This window comes from Mustela erminea, chromosome 14, assembly GCF_009829155.1.
Source record: "Mustela erminea isolate mMusErm1 chromosome 14, mMusErm1.Pri, whole genome shotgun sequence".
Taxonomy (NCBI): domain Eukaryota; kingdom Metazoa; phylum Chordata; class Mammalia; order Carnivora; family Mustelidae; genus Mustela; species Mustela erminea.
In genome coordinates this window covers 34,800,781-34,818,638 of record NC_045627.1, presented here as the reverse complement: position 1 = coordinate 34,818,638, position 17,858 = coordinate 34,800,781, and the positions used below count along the sequence as shown (strand labels likewise).

The following is a 17,858-nucleotide window of genomic DNA, read 5'->3' as shown; positions in this document are numbered from 1 at the left end:
AAACGGGATCACAGCCATTTGCTGTGAATTCCAACAGACGCTTTCATCTGTGGGTGATGCATGAATGTGTTTCATTTTCTAAGGCCCCTCCTCCCATGAAGCTATGTCCAAGATTAACAAGCTTTTTCAAAAGGCTACTTTCAGTGACGTGGGATCTCACCTCTACAAAACAAAGCAATTTCTGCCCAATTAACTTGGAAATCAACAAATACACCAAAAACAATTTTTCAATTTGCTAAACCAGAGTTACAAGAGCATGGATAACATACTGATTACACAGAGGGGCGCCCAGATCCAAGGTTAGACCTCAGTTGCCAGGTAGGCTTATTGCATTTTTCTGCAAAAATAGTGAAAAGGATACGTTTCTTATTGACTGCCACGTTCCTACATGGCAAGCCAAAATACCTCATTATTTTAATGTATTTTTAAGGTATTCTCTGGATCAAAATCTGTACTCCTGGGTTCTATGGGGATGCCTTAGGAGTTTCAGGCTCCTTCCACTCCAACGCTCTTCAATCTCAAAAGCTCTAATTTTATCCTTAAAAAATGTGTGTGTGTGTGTGTGTGTGTGTGTGTGAGAGAGAGAGAGAGAAAGAGAGAGAGAGTGTGTTAGGATAACGTATAATAGATTCATTGCCGGGAGAAAACTGGGAGGGAGTTACTGCTAAAAGAAGGTTGGAAAACCTTCTTTTGGCACTAGTAGAAGTTAGTTCCAAGTGTTATCTGTTTATATATAGTCCCTTTGTAATTACAGAGATATTGTGTCCAGATTTCCTAGTGTCCAGGTCATTCCTTGGAATGTCTCCAGTTCCACTACCCTCTCATTTGACCTTCAGTCGTGCATTTCCAACTGCCTATTGGAAATCATCCCTTGGTCTCCTCAGACTCAAATCATCAACTCCGCCATTCATCCGTCACCTCTTCCATTTTCTTAGTCCTTGGCAGTGGCCGCAATATTCTCTCAGGCACCCAGCTTCAAATGTGCGGAGTAACGTTTTTTTACTCATCCTTCCTATCCAGTCAACCACCAAGTCTGGCTTGATTTCTTTTCTTCTAAATCTTGCTCCCACGGCCCCATTCAAATCTGATCAGAGCATCTGACGCCTGGGATATCTCCCTCAGCTTCCTAAGTGGCCTACACTCTTCATTCTTTTCAAGTCGAACTCCTCCTTCCAGACTAATTCTCCTTAAATGCTCCCTTTCATCTTGGTACTTCTCGATACACAACCTTGTAAGTGGCTTCTAGGCAGTTTTGAAACCAAGTCTGAACTATTCTGTTTTGCTTTCAAGGCTCTGCAAAATCATTTGGCTCTACTATCTTTTCAGGTTAGGCCAGTCTCCTCCCTGTCATATAAAAATATTCCTCTCCCAGCGTCTGTGCCTTTATATGAACATGTTAAATTGACCTGACCCCAAAGCTTTTCTCTTGTCTTGGCTCACCTGTTACCCCATGTTCTTCACACAGCCAAGGAACTTGCAGTTCCTTGAAAAAAAAAAAAAACACTTGTCTTTAGATTTTTGCACTTGCTTCCTCCTCCACCCCTGGTCTCTTCAAACTAGAGGCACCTCCTTTGTGAATGCTTCCTTCCTCCTGCACTCGAAGCAAAATAATCACATCTTCCTTTGAGCTGCTGTTGTGTTCTATATATACTTCTGTTATAGCCCTTATACAATACTGCACCGTTTTGACTACATTCCTGTCTGATTGCCCTTTAGATTATGAGAGCTACCCTCTCAGAACAGTGTTAGACTTGGTTCAAAACAAGGTCCCTGACTTCCAATAGCTCACAGTTGTTTCGTACTCCCAGTAAGTCACTTTAGTAATTCAACAGGTATTTGTTGAATGATTGAATGAATAAATCCTAAATCCTAAATCCTCTCAGTCTTTCTCATCCTACATGTCCAAAGTCTTCTTTGATCTTTCTAGTCCTCCATCCCTTCTCTGAAGCCTGATAGTTCTTATGGTTTTGTACTATATAAACTTGGATGATTTCTTTAATTGAATCACAAGCTCCTTGAGGACAGGAACACGTCTTATATTCTCTCTGTCACTGCAATAATCAAAGTGCAGAGCACATAGTAAAAATATATTTGCTGTCCTATTAATTAGAGTTATGTAAACTCTGGGCTTAAGACAATAATGACAACTAATAGAAAATTCTAAACTTTTTGAAATATAATTGCTGCCATAAATTAAATACTAGTTCATCCAGAAAATAATTAATAAATACCTAGAAATTTTCTGGCACCAAACCAATGGTTGGAATACAGGCATGAATTCTATCAGGAAAGAAATTCTTCCAGGTAAAATTAGTATTGCTACATAGAAGCTGTGTATATTTTTTCCACTTTAAAATTTATAAATTTGTATTTGGTTGATTAAGTAGTTTTTGAGGGACCACTAGATTACTTTGTTTTGGGGAGGATGGGTATCTTATAATTCTTCCTGGCTCATTTTTCTCACAGGAATACTGAATTTTTTTTCATATCTGAGATTGTCACAGTCAAGAAATGGGGAGAATCAGTCCTGAACAATCTGGTCTAGTTTTTCTGGTTTTTTTGGGTCCATGCTATGTTTAGAAATTAGTGGGTTGGACAAGACTAATCTAAGTAAGTTGTGTGTGTATTATAACTTGAGTACTCACCAGCTTACTTAGACTGCCCAAATGTCACTGGGTGATTTCCATCATGGTTCTGTGATGACATCTCACCAGCATTACCAACGATACTCCCCGGGAGTGTCATCAGGCATGCTTAGAATAGAAGGTTAGATACTGACTTGTGTCATACAGTTTCAACCCTTTGTCATATCTTAGGCCATATGACCAAATCCTGATTTAAACTGATTGAGTTTCTTGTTTTCCTGTTTCTTTATGCATTAGTTTACTTAACATTTCTTAGTGATTACTATGAGCCAGAAATAAAGGAGATATGAAGGTGTTCAGGATACAAAGAAGAACCCCTGCCCTCAAGGAGCTCATTTGCATTACTGGATAGTAGTGTATATGACATTGTAGAAATAATATTTAACATTGCATTCTGTTGCCTTTGAAAACCAAAATTCAATATATGAGTACATCTTTGGGTTAAAATCTCTTGAATCAATAGGTAAATATAAATAAAACTATTATTATTAATACTATTACTGTCCTATAATATGAATATCCTATAGTATGAATACTGTGTGAGAAAAAGACGAGACCCTATTTACACACCTAGAATAAATGTTAAATAGTAATGAAGTCATTCTACTAGTAAATAAATTGTTAGGAAAGCAAAGTGATTGTTATAGGACTCTAAATCCAGTAATTCTCTACATAAGCAACACACTTAAAGCTCTTTATTCACATATTATTACATTGTAATATTAGAGTGTGCAAACGTCACCCTGGGGCTGTGGTCAGATCCAGGCTGTGGGACCTGAAGCTCAGATATGTGGAAGGGCCCCTTTAAAAAATGAAATAAAATAAGACCACAAAATTAGGCATAGTTTATGCAAATGAGGAACCCCGAGGCTTAAGCTTCATTTGCTTCAAAGAAAAGAAAACTGGTAGGCACATAAAAAATTGATATCAGGGGCGCCTGGGTGGCTCAATAGTGAAGCGGCTGTCTTTGGCTCAGGTTGTGAACCCAGGGGTCCTGGGATGGAGCCCCGTGTTGCGCTCCCTGCTCAGTGGGAAGCCTCCTTCTCCCTTTCCCAGTCCCCCTGCTTGTGTTCTCTCTCTCGCTGTGTCTCTCTCTGTCAAATAAACAAAAATAAGATCTTAAAAAAAAAATTGATATCCTCTCTACTCATTAGTCATATTAGGGAAAGACTTGGGCATTAGGGAGAATAGTTTTCATTAAGCTGTTATAAAAAGTTTATAATAATTATAATACATGTAAAATGAATCTTTAATTTGATTTTACTTAGCTATGAACTTATTCTATCTTTATTCTATTAGTCTTTATTCTATCATTTGGCTTTCTTTAAAACTGAAAAAATACCTCAGGTATTCATTGAGTATAAGTCTTAAATACTTTCTCGTTTTAATCTTCAGGCTGTAGACTTATGCTGTCCAATACCTTAGTCACTGACCACATGTGGTATTGGGCACTTGAAATGTGGTTGGTGCAACCTAGGACCTGAATTTCAAATTACATTTAATTTTAATTAATTTAAATTTAAAAACTGATAATTTTGCTGTTATGAAATTTTGAGGTATGTTTGGAACAACTTGAGTATGTTAAGCTACTTTTTCAGCTGAAAACGTTATGAAATCTAAATGCAGATTAAGTATTTCCTAGGAAAATTAAGCAGTCAAATTGAGAAGTGCTGTTCTAAATGTAGAATTCACACTGGATATCTTATTGATAGTTTATATTGATTACCTGTTGAAATAATAATATTTTAATATATTGATAAAATAATACATATTTTAAAAGCTTATCTCACCCAGTTCTTTTTACTTTTCAAAAATGTGACTACTTGAAGGGGCGCCTGGGTGGCTCCGTGGGTTAAGCCTCTGCCTTCGGCTCAGGTCATGATCTCGGGGTCCTGGAATCGAGCCCCACTTCGGGCTCTCTACTCAGTGGGGAGGCTGCTTCTCCCTCTCTCTCTGCCTGCCTCACTGCCTGCTTGTGATCTCTCTCTCTGTCAAATAAATAAAATAAAATCTTAAAAAAAAAAAAGAAAATGTGACCACTTGAAAAATTTCAATTACATAATTTGGCTAATATTATATTTCTATTGGAGAGTGCTACATTAGACTCTGACTTTTTCTCAGAAAGAGTACATAGTTTTTGAAACCACATACTTAAGAGAGGATCAGGGTAGATGGAAAGCAGTTACCAAGCATTACTAATGGGATATTTTTTACCTTACTTGGGGTGGTGGAATTCCTACCACTATGCAATCCAACTGTACTCTGGTTCCTTCTGGAACTTCTCTGCTCCGTAACTTTTGAGTGAACCGAGGAGGTTGCCCTAGAGGTTCTTCATAGTACAAAGATGAAGGTGAAGAGCCTGGGGTGGTGTCTCCACCAGCGGCCTCACTGGCAGCCTGCTCAGCTTCGCGCCTCTTAGCTTCCTGCCTTTCAAGGGCGTGATTCACTTCATTATCCCTAGTATCTGCAGGGATAGGGATGGGAACAGAAGATCTTTCTCTTCTTTCTGAGATATCTGACAAACTGGAGCTATTTTCCTGCGTAAGTTTGTTTTGAGATTCCAGTTTACTCTTGTGGTTTTTGCAGGCACGAGGTCTAATCCTTTTGGAGCTATGGGCTTTGAAAAGGGAGGACAGCTCTTCAATGAAATCGGCAGCTTTATTTAAGAATACTTTTTTGGACTGGGTTTCAGAGCTATACTGTGGCCTTTTTGCCTCATGAGGTCTCTCTTTAGAGCTGGTAGGACCTCGAGAGTTATCCTGACAGAAGTTGGGGTCAAAACTTGATTTAGGTGAATGTTTCATTTGATCAGATGAAAGACGTTTTCTGGCTTGAGCTTCATCTGCTTTCTCCAAAGGGTCGTGATTGATGGCCAGTCTTGCCAGATTGACACTTTCATCTAATTCTTCTTGGCTTAGGAAGGCTGAAAGATCTGGAAGGTCATCTTGGCCTCCTCCTCCTTCAGCAGCTCCAGAAGGATTGCCAAAATGGAAAGGGTTGGAGGACGGTTCTGCTCGACTTCTCTCATTGTTTCCCCGGTGTCTAGTTTCTGCTAAATAGCTCTCTCTTAGAAGCTGAGATATGGAAGTAGAAGCTTCTATGCTGTCGTCTTGCATGCTGTCACAAAATAATAATAATAATAATAATAACAAAAAGTTTGATCATTTCTAAAGAATAATAGGTCTACAAGCATGATGGAGTCTTAAGATCTTAAAGCTTAAAATAAAAAGTTGCCTAATTTTGATACTTCTACAAAATTTACATTAAAGACTTAAAGATGAACCTCAAATTGTAAAATGAAGATGAACTGAATGAGACTGCCCTGAAATATAAAATAAAAACATGGGTAATAACCACTCTATTAAATTCTTTAATACAAGTTCAATTGTGAAAGCTATGATGTAACCATAGTGATAGTAAATACAATTTCTAATTGATGATATCTATAAAGGACTTTTAGTTATAAAGACCTTTCCTACACAGAGATTTGCTGTCCATACTCTCCCCATTACCTTGAATGCAATAAAATAATGGGCATTAAAAAATACGGACAACAGTTTTTTGTTTCATTCATTAAAAGCTCTAAATAAACTGACATTATCTCCTATGGTTTCAAGACTTTTTCACTCAGCTTCACCCACACTGGTTTCTTATTATTTCTGAAATATATTCTAAAGTTACATCTGAAATGCCTCAGAACATTTGACTTGCTTGCTGTTGCCTGTACCTGGAGCATTCTTTCTGACAATGCTATGTGACTCACTTCTCACTTCCCTCAATTATCTACCTATTCTCTCCTCAGTGGTTCCTTCTTTATGGCCCAACATAAGCCAGAAATACCTTTCCAGCTTATTCTTTTTACACAGTTTGGTTTTCCCAGTACCACTTATCTTCATAAGAAATACCTGGCATGCACATTTTTAGCAGCTTGTCATTTTCCTCCCACTAAAATACAACTTCCACCAATGCAAGGACTTTGATCCCAAAAAATAATTGTTAAACTAATGAATAAATTCTTCTTCGAAATGGGAAAAAAAAAGATAGAGGTAACATAATCCATTTAATTACTGAAAACATCAATTTGATCCAGTTCATGAGGCTTTTGACTAGGGACAAGTTGTTTAAATTCAATGTTCTTTAGAGGTTCAATCTGCTCTTGAAAAGTGTAATGATTTAGGCTTTTCAAATAAGGTATAATTAATTTAATTTGTACGAAGATATGAGTTAGAGCCTAGATTTTTAAAAATCTCTTTTATTAACATTGGTGAAGAGGGGATATGGGAGACAGGGAAATGAGGTTCAATACAGGACACCCCTATATTGTATTTCACGGTATACCCTTTCTTGACTTTTGAGTGTCAATTATATGAGGCTATTACTGATTCAAAAAGTAAATAATTTTTAAAATATTAAGAAAATATTACAGTAACTTTAGTTCAAAGCCCCCCCCCGAACTAGAGTTTGGTAATACAAAGCAACTTTATATTACTAACATTTTATCATTTATTGAGTCACACATTTACTAGAGGGATAGCAAACTGGTGACCTGTAGGCTGTTATTTCTCTCTTTCCTTAAAAGATCAGCTAACAGAGTACAGTGCTCTTCCCATGGATCTTGACTTTCTTAACACTCTACTCCTTCAGTCACCACCAATCAATCAAAGATGGTCATAGAAATGAAGACCATTTGCTTGCTATTCTTGGCTACCATGTGCTAGGCTTTGTGCTGGGAAGATGGAGAGGAAAGTTATCTAAATCTTTTTAGGGTTTATGATTCTATGACAAACTTGTTTTAGTTCACTCCTTTCCTATCCCCTATAAGACAGCCTTACTTACATCACAAAGAAGACTTCCTGGGAACCGCTCTAATTCTTGAGCTTTTAGAGTGCTATCCAAAACCAACCTCTAAATTGGCAAAGTAAGCGGTCACCTTGAGAGGGCAATTAGAGATGGCTGAAGTAATTGCCTACAGCCAAATATTTTTCCACATGCTTGTTACAGCCTGAAATTATCACTACTGGAGTCATTTGTTTGGGTGAAGTTTACTGTGCCTTAAAAATGAATTGAAAATGCAAAGGTGCTGGATGAGTGCAAAGATTTATCTACAAAGATATTCATCACAGTATAGATGATAATATTAAAAATTGGAACCATGTTCAATAAGAAATTAGTTAATTAAATTATAATATACTCATTAAATAGAGCTATCTGGCTATTTTAAATCTGGTAGGACCATAAATGATATACCAAATAGTAAATGAAAGTATAATTGATATATCAATTGAAAATTTGTCTCATGTCTGCATTAACATACAGAAGAAGAGTTAAAAATATGTGCAATAAGGTGCAAATGCTATTTTAAAATGTAATTATGGGGCACCTGGGTGGCTCAGTGGGTTAAGCCTCTGCTTTCGGCTTAGGTCATGATCTCAGGATCCTGGGATCAAGCCCCGCATCGGGCTCTCTGCTCAGCAGGGAGCCTGCTTCCCCCTCTCTCTCTGCCTGCCTCTCTGCCTACCTGTGATCTTTCTCTCTGTCAAATAAATAAAATCTTAAAAAAAAATGTAATTATTATACTGATGAAAAAATCCTTCTCATTTATAAATCAACTATTTCATTAGTCTCATTTGAATTTCTGCATATACATTTGACCCTTGAACAATGCAGGAGTTAGGAGCGCCAGCCCTTGCACAGTCAAAAACCCACGTATAACTTTTGATTCTTAGGAAACTTAACTACTAATAACACACAATTGTCTAGAAGCCTTTTCAATAGCATAAGCAGCCAATTAAAACATATTTTTATATGTATCATATACTGTATTCTCACAATAAACTATGCTAGAAAAAAGAAAATGGTTTAAGAAAATCATAAGGATGAAAAAATGCATTTACAGCACTGTACTGTATTTTTTTAAATGTAAAATAATCCATGTATAAGTGGACTCACACACAGTTCAAACCCATGTTGTTCAAGGGCCAACTGTATTTAAAAATGTAAGGAGAAAACTAAGTAATATATAAATCAGAATGATCTTCTATTAGTTGGACATTACTGTATATCGTGTTTTATTGTAACTTTGTCTCTAACTCTGTATTCTAAGATGGCTTTTATCTTGAGGCAACATGAAATGAGAATTATTGGTCTTAGAGTCAGATCGGTTTTCTTCTGGTTTCATGAACTCTTAGCAGTTGCGTGACTTTGAGGAAATTGCTTACTTCTCTGAGCTTTGGATTCCTCATCTTGTAAAACATGAATAATACCTAATTTCTGGGATGTTGATAACATCATGAATGCAAAGCCCTTAAAACATGCATCAGAATGCAAAGCCTGTAATAGACACTCAAATGGTGTTAGCAAAAAACAATATTTAGGGGCTTCTGGGTGGTTCAGTTGGTTAAGCATCTGCCTTCAGTTCAGGTCATGGTCTGGGAGTCCTGGGATTGAGCCCTGCATTGGGGGGGTGCCTGCTCAGTGGGGAGTCTGCTTCTCTTTCTTTTTCTCTCTCTGCCCCAACCCCTGCTCATTCTCTCTCTCTCAAATAAAGAAAGAAAATCTTTAAAAAAAAAAAAAAACAACCCCACAATATTTAGGTAAAGGTGATGTTAATGTTGAAAAACTTTTTAAAAATATATATTTTATTTATTTGACAGAGAGCGATCACAAGTAGGCAGAGAGGCAGGTAGAGAGAGAGGGGAAAGCAGGCTCCCCACTGAGCAGAGATCCAGGACTCGATTCCAAGACCCTGAGATCATGACCTGAGCCGAAGGCAGAGGCTTAACCCACTGAGCCACCCAGGTGCCCCATTGTTGAAAAACTTTTAAGAACTTTATATTTATGGTGGAAATAGGAAAGAAAATACTTGTAAAAATTAATCACTGCTCTGGATAAACATTTTTTTTTCTTTTTTAAAGTCAAGAAGCCAATTGAGGTGCAAATGCATGCCTATTCTGTTACTTATAGTTATAAGAAATTATTATGATAAAAAACTTACAGTTTTTAAAATAAAGAATTGTTTTAATTTTAATTTAATTAATGCTTAATTAATTTATTTAATGTTCTTTAATGTAGTGTTTATTACCTAAAACTTTGGAGTTAGATAGATGTGGTTCAGATCCCAGTTCTGACACTTTCTGGCTGTATAAACTCAACAAGGTCACTTAACCTTTATAAGGCTCAGCTTAGACGTCTGCAAAACAGCCATCTCATAGATTGAAGTCATGATTAAATGTGCTTGGCATTTAGTAAATGTTCAGTAAATGGTAGTTGCTGCTATTATTATTATTATTAAATAGGAACTATAGTGACATAGCATGATAAGAAATGGAAGTAGAGCTAGTGACGTGGTTGACCCTAGGACAAAGTTTGAAGAGCAGCTGAGCTCTGATTTGTAGTTAATTCAGCACCATCTATACTCTGTTGAAATACGTGTAGTCTCAAAAAAAAAAAAGTAGTTTCATGAAAGAACTATGTTGCCTGTGGATCTTGTATACATTTTCTTTGTTTAGGCACCTGCCTGTCCCCACCTCCCTCACTGCCTTACTGGGCCAAGATCTACATGGTCTGCAGTTCTTAGCTGAGACATCGCTGTGGGATTTCTTCTTTGTTCTGGGTTGGGTACCTCTGCAATGTGATCCCAAACCTCTCTGTCCTTCTCTCCAAATACAGGAGTTACCACAACACATTAAATTTGCCTATTTACTTTTCTGTCTACCTCACTTTGCTTTTGTACACCACCATCTCTGTGCACACACAGCACATGGAATTGGATCAATCAATATCTGTTGAATTCTTTGGTTCATTAGAATTTCCTGCTAAATCAACTATTATTATCTTTTATTCTAATTACAGAATAAAGTAAGATAGATAAATAGAAATCATATTTGCAAAAAAAAACTTAGAGAAAAAGGAAAAATATAAACTGGTAAAAGCTTTAATCACTTCAAGGTGACTTTCAAATGAAAATTTATGATGGATAAAATAACTGGAATTATGCTTTTCTTTCATAGCAGAAGTATCAAAGTACATCTAATTATAATCAGAAACCTGGGTTTGAGGGACGCCTGGGTGGCTCAGTTGGTTGGACGACTGCCTTCGGCTCAGGTCATGATCCTGGAGTCCTGGGATCGAGTCCCGCATCAGGCTCCCAGCTCCATGGGGAGTCTGCTTCTCTCTCTGACCTTCTCCTCATTAATGCTCTCTCTCACTGTCTCTCTCTCAAGTAAATAAAAAAAAAAAAAAAAAAGAAACCTGGGTTTGAATCCCAGCTCTAACACTAAATATCTGTATTATCTTGAGCAAGTCAGTTAATGACTCAATTATTACCATCTTTCCAATGGGATAATAGCAATTCTCCTTTAAGAGGTTGTCAAATGAAAATGCACATATAAATTTTTAAGCTGATAAATATTACCTATAATAGGAAATTTTAAAATATATCATTTTCTCTTTCAAGCATTAATGTAAAAACTATCTTGTAAAATTTGTACTTTTAAAAAGCCCAAATGCTATTATGGCTAATGTAGCTTTCATTTATTCATCCAATAAATATCGATTGAGCCTCTACTCTGTGCCACGTACCATTCTAGGCACTATGGATTCAGCAGTGAACAAATGACAAAGTCCCTATCCTATGGAGTTGACATTCTGGTGGAGAAGACATAAGTGTTAAGAAGAAAAATAAATAAGACAAAGGAATAGAGAATGAAGGGGGAAAGGGGAAGGTATGCTATTTCAGCTAAGAAGATCAGACATAGCTTCTAATGCAGTGGAGAAGTTAGTCGTGTGACCATCTTGAGGTGGGGGTGGGTGGAGAATGTTCCTAACTGAGAAAGAAGTAAGTGTTCAGGTGAAGGGAGGTAAATGTTTGCTGTGTGTGAGTCAAGCCCATTGTGCCAGGAGGTGAATGAAAAAGAAGAGTAGAAGAAAACAAGTCAGAAAAGTACAAAGTTAGATCATGTGAAGTCTTGCAGGCCATGGGAAGGACTTTGAATCTTATTATACATGTAAATGGGGACAAATTTTAAGGTTTTGAGAAGCGGATGACACAGTATTTGAAAAAAATTAAGCATGGCTGTTATGCAAAAAATCAAGTTGAAGGGAGCAAGTGTGGAAACAAGCAGATCAGTTAAGGAGCCTTAACATATGCTACGCAAGAGATGATGGTGGCTTGGATCAATGAATGGTACCAGTAGGAAAATGGTGAGAAATGATCAGATTTGAGTTATTTTTTTTTTAAAGGAAGAGGCAGTATAATTTGCTAGTAGACTGAAAGATAGGAAAGAAAGAGCAGAGTCAAAGGTGACTCCAATATTTAGGGCCTAAGCAACTAGGTGCGTGGTGGAATCATTTTCTTGGATGAGCAGGTTTTAGGAAAGGAAATTAAGAATTCTCTAAGACAGGGGCGCCTGGGTGGCTCAGTGGGTTAAGCCTCTGCTTTCGGCTCAGGTCATGATCCCAGGGTTCTGGGATCGAGCCCCGCATCGGGCTCTCTGCTCAGCAGGGAGCCTGCTTCCCTTCCTCTCTCTCTGCCTGCCTCTCTGCCTACTTGTGATCTTTCTCTGTCAAATAAATAAATAAAATCTTAAGGAAAAAAAAATTCTCTAAGACATTTCATCTGAGATGTTCAGAGTGACACTGGATTCTGTTTCCTTCTTTCTGCTTCTTACAAAATTGAAACAGATTTAATGCCACTTTCAGAATAAGAATGAGTGAGGGGTGCCTGGGTGGCTCAGTTGGTTAAACGACTGTCTTTGGCTTTGGTCATGATCCTGAGGTCCTGGGATCAAGTCCTGTATCGGGCTCCCAGCTCTGTGGGGAGCCTCCTTCTTCCTCTGATCTTCTCCCCTCTCATGCTCTCTCTCACTTTCTCTGTCTCAAATAAACAAATAAAATCTTTTTTTTTTTAAAGATTTATTTATTTGACAGACAGAGATCACAAGTAGGCAGAGAGGCAGGCAGAGACAGAGAGAGGGAAGCAGGCTCCCTGCTGAGCAGAGAGCCCGATGCGGGGCTCGATCCCAGAACCCTGGGATCATGACCTGAGCCGAAGGCAGAGGCTTCAACCCACTGAGCCACCCAGGCACCCCAATAAAATCTTTTTTAAAAAAAGTTTTAAAACAAAACAAAAAAAAGAATGAGTAATCGTCCTTAAAAACAGATCATGGTTAAGGTGAGATTCCTAGATTGGAAATGAAACAAGGCGACATCAATAATCAACACAGACTTTAGTAAATCATATAAACTAATTTGGTGACATAGATGGCTTATTGACTGCTCTTTATTTTACTTTGCTAAATAGCTCCATTTTTCCCCCTGGGATTTCTCCTGATGAGAGGATCTGCCCTGAGAGCTTGCTGAAAACTGAGGGTCTGGTTCATAATAACAAAATTTGATGTTGATACCTTTGGGTATATTTCTCAACTCATGTTAACTAGGCACTACCTTTTTTGCAAGCTCTAAGAAGGCCTTGTTGGAAATATCATTTGGTATACACCCATCTTTGGGTTATAATATGAATATTTAAACTGGGGCATTGACCAGCAAATTAGCAAAACCTAATATGAAATAACTTGGACTCAAACATAAACACTGAAGATATCTAAATGAGATAGATACCTAAACAAATTTTGATATCTAAATGAGAAAACAAATCTCATTTCTAGGTAACACAAAAAATAGCTTAATGTTTAATAATTATTCATGTAGAGAGCTGGAATAGGACAAGATAAGACATCTTTAAGTAACTCACCTCTAAACTGAGGATAAGCAGAACTACTCTGCTTACTTCATAGATTCATTTGTGAAAGCACTTTAAGACTGTGCTTTAAAAACACAAATTGAAGGTGATAATTTTCTGCTGATGTGTAATTATTATACCCAGAATGTTCTTTAGGAGAAGAACCAACAACAAAATTAGGATTTGCCTCCCTCTCGCTGGTGTTGATCTATTTGTCTTGCCTTCTCTATCCTATGATGTTCCACACAATAGAAGTATCTAATTCAGTACTTTCGGAGAAACTTGCTGGGCCATGAACCAAATCCCATGACATAGGAACTAGTCCTGGAGAGTTGGGTACAGATCATCTTTTAAAAATTTGGCTGCAAAGACCCCTGGGTGGCTCAGTTCATTAAGCTTCTGCCTCTGGCTCGGGTCATGATCCCAGTACCCTGGGATCAAGTTCACATCAGGCACCTTGTTCAGCAGGGATCCTGCTTCTCCCTCTGCCTACAACTCCCCCTGCTTGTAATCTCTCTCAGACAAATAAATAAATAAATAAATAAATAAATAAATAAATAAATATCTTAAAAGGAAAAATAAAGAGGCGTTAATTTAAAAAAGAGTTGGCTGTATATGGGACGCATTTTGAGGTAAATCTTTCTTCACTGTTAGTTTCCCATTCCATTACTATCACAGGGATCACCCCCATCTTAGTTTTATCTCTAGTCTATTTCTGGTGTGAATGACATTAGTCATTTAGTAAGTTAGTATATGTTGCATTAACAGAATAAGGACATGAAATATGTAGAACTATGTCAGTAGCCTATGTCATAACCAACACTATGGAAATAGTGTAAGGTCTAGTCTCTCAATTCCTCTTTCAGTTTGAAACAGGAAAAACAGCAGATAAAAACAAATAGAGACAAATGTATACATTAAAAGGGAATGTTGAACTAAAGAGATGGACCAGAGGTAATATATAGGAGAAACAGTGGGAATCTGTTAAATTAGGGACATTCCTTAAAGGGCAGAGGTTAAAGGAAGGAAAAGGTTTTTAGATAATGGGCCAAGGGCGTGTAAGCTGTTCCCTTCTCTTACTATTGTTTTAACTGAATTGCTAAAGTGGGGAAGGTAGGAAAGAAAGTAAGGATTTCGTTTGAGTGCGAGAAAAGAGATTGGCATACTTTCCTATGTTTTTGAATATAGAACAGGATAAACATGTAGGAAAGTAAAGGATACTAAAGCCAGAGCCCAAGGTTAGTATTTAACCTTGACAGCAAAGAAATTGTGTAAAAGTAAACTCCACAATGCATGGAAAGGCTAATGAAAAACAAACAAAGACCTCAGGCCTCTAGGATATAAGAAGAGCTTGGTGGTAGTCACAAAAAAAATGAGGTTTTATATCACTCTCAAGATCTCACCATTTGTGGGGAACTTAGCTCTCAAACAGGAAATCAAAAACGAGAAAACGTCAATCTCATTAACTCAAAGATTATTTTAAATAAGAAAATAAGAAAACAATAGAACAGTTTCATCTCTCTTCAGCCTGTCAGATTTATTTAGGTGATGAAGGATTTGAAAAAGGTAACTTCCCAAATTACACTGACATAACATGCTGCCTAGATTGGGAGAGGAAGATGTGCTCCCAAGAGGCTCCAGATCTGAAGATCTAGTTTTAGTTTAAGGGCTTGGTGGGAAGGCTGGGCCCCCCCCAGAGGGTGTAAGGCATTGTGACTCCAAGCGGAGGCAACAGGCAGCCTGTGCAGAACTGGTCAAGGTGACTCTGGTTATACATGAACTCTACAAACTCTTGTGAGTGCAAGTAAACAGTCATACAAACCTTTGTGCCCACCAAAAATATATTTGCTGAATACAGACTCTTAATTTTTTTTTAAAAGATTTTATTTATTATTTGACAGAGATCACAAGTAGGCAGAGACAGTGGCAGAAGCAGGCTCCCTGCCTGATGTGGGGCTCAATCTCAGGACCCTGAGACCATGACCCAAGCCAAAAGCAGTGGCTTAACCCACAGAGCCATCTCAATGCTCCTAAATTTTTAAACAGACTATTCTGTCTGTACTTGAATTATTCCCTTTAAGCAAAAGTGCAATTCCCTAGCAGTTAGAAAAAACTCTGTCAAGTATGCAGTACCATAGAAATTTAAGAAAAGATCTCCTTGGTGCTTGATTCTTCTGTATCTCCTAAGAGAGGAAAAAATTCAATTTTTGGTCTTGTTATAGGTAATGACACTGGGTGACAAGCAATGCCTTTGTCAAATCTCAATGTCAATGAAGGAAACTATCGTAATTATTCTGGGATTACCAGTATTGTTTGTCTTTGTATTTTCAGGTTAGCAAGCTCAGTTCATTACTCCTATTACATATATGGCATTAACTGTTGAAAATTTAGCTGGCATCTTAGTTCATTAAAGCCCTTTCATGATGAAAAGTGATTTATCAGCTGTCTTATGTCAAAAGTAAATTTGAATAAACCATCTCTATGAATCACAAAACCCAGCCTGGATTAAAAACTCATTCAACTTTTGATATCCATGAATTGTGGTTCTGAGTTCATTCCACTTATTGGACTAAGCACACTGTAATAGAAACATGTAATAGAGAGCTTGTATTCTAAATCACAGATCTATAGAACTGGGGATTTAACACATTAGTATGAGTTCCAATAACATTAGCTATACTCTGTAAGTGGGAATAGAGACAAACTTCCAGAATTTGGATAGTGTCCAACCGTTTGTTTCATAGTCCATTATTACAAGATTCTGTAATGGCTATAATTTTGTCTACCAACAAAATAAATATAATGTGCATATATTTCAGATTTCATGGAATGGCCTTGATTTTAAATATTTTGTTTGTTGTCAAATCATGTGTCAGACAGCATATCTTAACCTTTGTTTAAAAAATATGTTTATTATACCTTTAAGTATAAACAGTCTCAATTTCCTAGAAAAGGATTGTGGATTTTACATGTACTTAAGAGTTATGATTAAGGAGAGACTGAAAAGTTGTCACAGATTCTTTATTGGAGTTTGTAGAATTCATTTTCTCATTATCAATGTGAAAATAACTGAACCACAATTTTTTGAGAACAAAAATGGATAGGTGTTTTGTTTTTTTCAAACTGATTGATTCTAGTATCTTTAACAAGTATGAATAAAAATCGGTTGACGAAATAGAAAATTTCTTAGCACCATTGCTGTAATGTTTACTTTTGGGAAATGGAAATACAGATGAATCCAAGTTCTCTTTTTCTTTGCTTACATGGTTTTTAAAATATAATTCAAGATGTGCCTCTAATTACTGCTAATAGTGCAAAATACCAGGCCAAACACTTGCCACTGACTGTCAAGTGTCTTTTTGATGCAGTGGAAGAGAGGGGGAGAGAGAGAGAGAGAAAGGAGAAAGAAAGAGCAATGTCCTTTGAGCAAGACTTTTTGCAGCTGTTGTGTACATTAATCCAGGGAGCAGATCTCCCAACACTAAATATAGCAAGCATATCCTTTTACATGATAAAAAAATTTAAAATGAAAGTCTTTTAACTACGGAGTCATATTATTTTAGATTTGACTTCCTTTAAAAAGGAAATAGGCATCGCACACAAATTCTCTATACACACTGTTATTTTAATAAGTGAACATGTGGAAATACCTATGATGTATGTATCATGTCACAACTTCCTCTGTTGAGGTATTTTTTCCTTAGGACTCAAGGAGCTGTGATCTCTTGTGACTCACACCAATCCCTTCCAAAATCTTTACATGTAGAAAACTTTATTTTTTGTAAAATTTTGTGTCCCATCAAACACAATTAGGAGTTATCCTAGGTTTCCCTCTTAATCACAGTAACTAGGTCTCTGAAATATCCCTTTTCCCATTGTCAACGCCCTGTTATCAGAACACACTTGAGAACTTAAATCTGGATATTACCTTTCTTTTTTTAGTTGACCCAGTTGAGGATGTCCAACCCAGGCAATCCACTGTGATGATAATTATCCAAGGAGAACTTTTAGATGAAAGCACAGGAGAAAAAGAAAATTCTTCACGCCCTTGGAAATCGAGAGTAGCTGTCCATAGAGAGTGAGGAGTTAACCTTAGTTTCAGTGAAGATGGCTGTAAGAAGCTGGACAACCTGTCACCACCGGAGCCAGAGCATTTGTCAGCTCACAGGTCCCAAGTTATTTTGAGCTGTATAAACCATGTGCCTGTGAAACATTCCACCTGATTGGACAGGAGAAAACTGAGCAAAGGGATTCCATAGCGGAACAGCACCTATGGGCGGTGGGGGTCAATCAGTTTTTCTACCTACAGAATTTCACTCCTAGCTGGAGGCCCAAGTTGTTTATTGATTTATGTTTGGAATTACTACTAAATTCATGACACCATGTTCCACCTGTCAAAGAGAATGGTATTATTTTTGAAATACATCAAAATTCTTAATTTTTAGGAACTTTAATTTTAATGGAAAAATTTATTG

General features: G+C 37.2%; 1 protein-coding gene across 2 annotated transcripts in view; it reads right to left on the bottom strand.

The window, feature by feature from the left end:
- The window catches only part of MYPN (myopalladin), a 100,892-nt gene extending 83,245 nt beyond the window's left edge, over nucleotides 1-17,647 (bottom strand). Inside the window, exons 1-2 of one of the 2 annotated variants that reach the window (XM_032313418.1) lie at nucleotides 17,312-17,647; nucleotides 4,860-5,762 (exon numbers count right to left, since the gene is read on the bottom strand). In XM_032313418.1, the coding sequence (XP_032169309.1) occupies nucleotides 4,860-5,761 (902 nt within the window). In that variant the 5' untranslated portion in view covers nucleotide 5,762; nucleotides 17,312-17,647. Of the gene's footprint in view, nucleotides 1-4,859; nucleotides 5,768-17,311 lie in introns of those variants that run through there. The other variant, XM_032313419.1, reaches the window with a different exon arrangement.
- Between the last annotated feature and the right edge of the window lie 211 nt (nucleotides 17,648-17,858).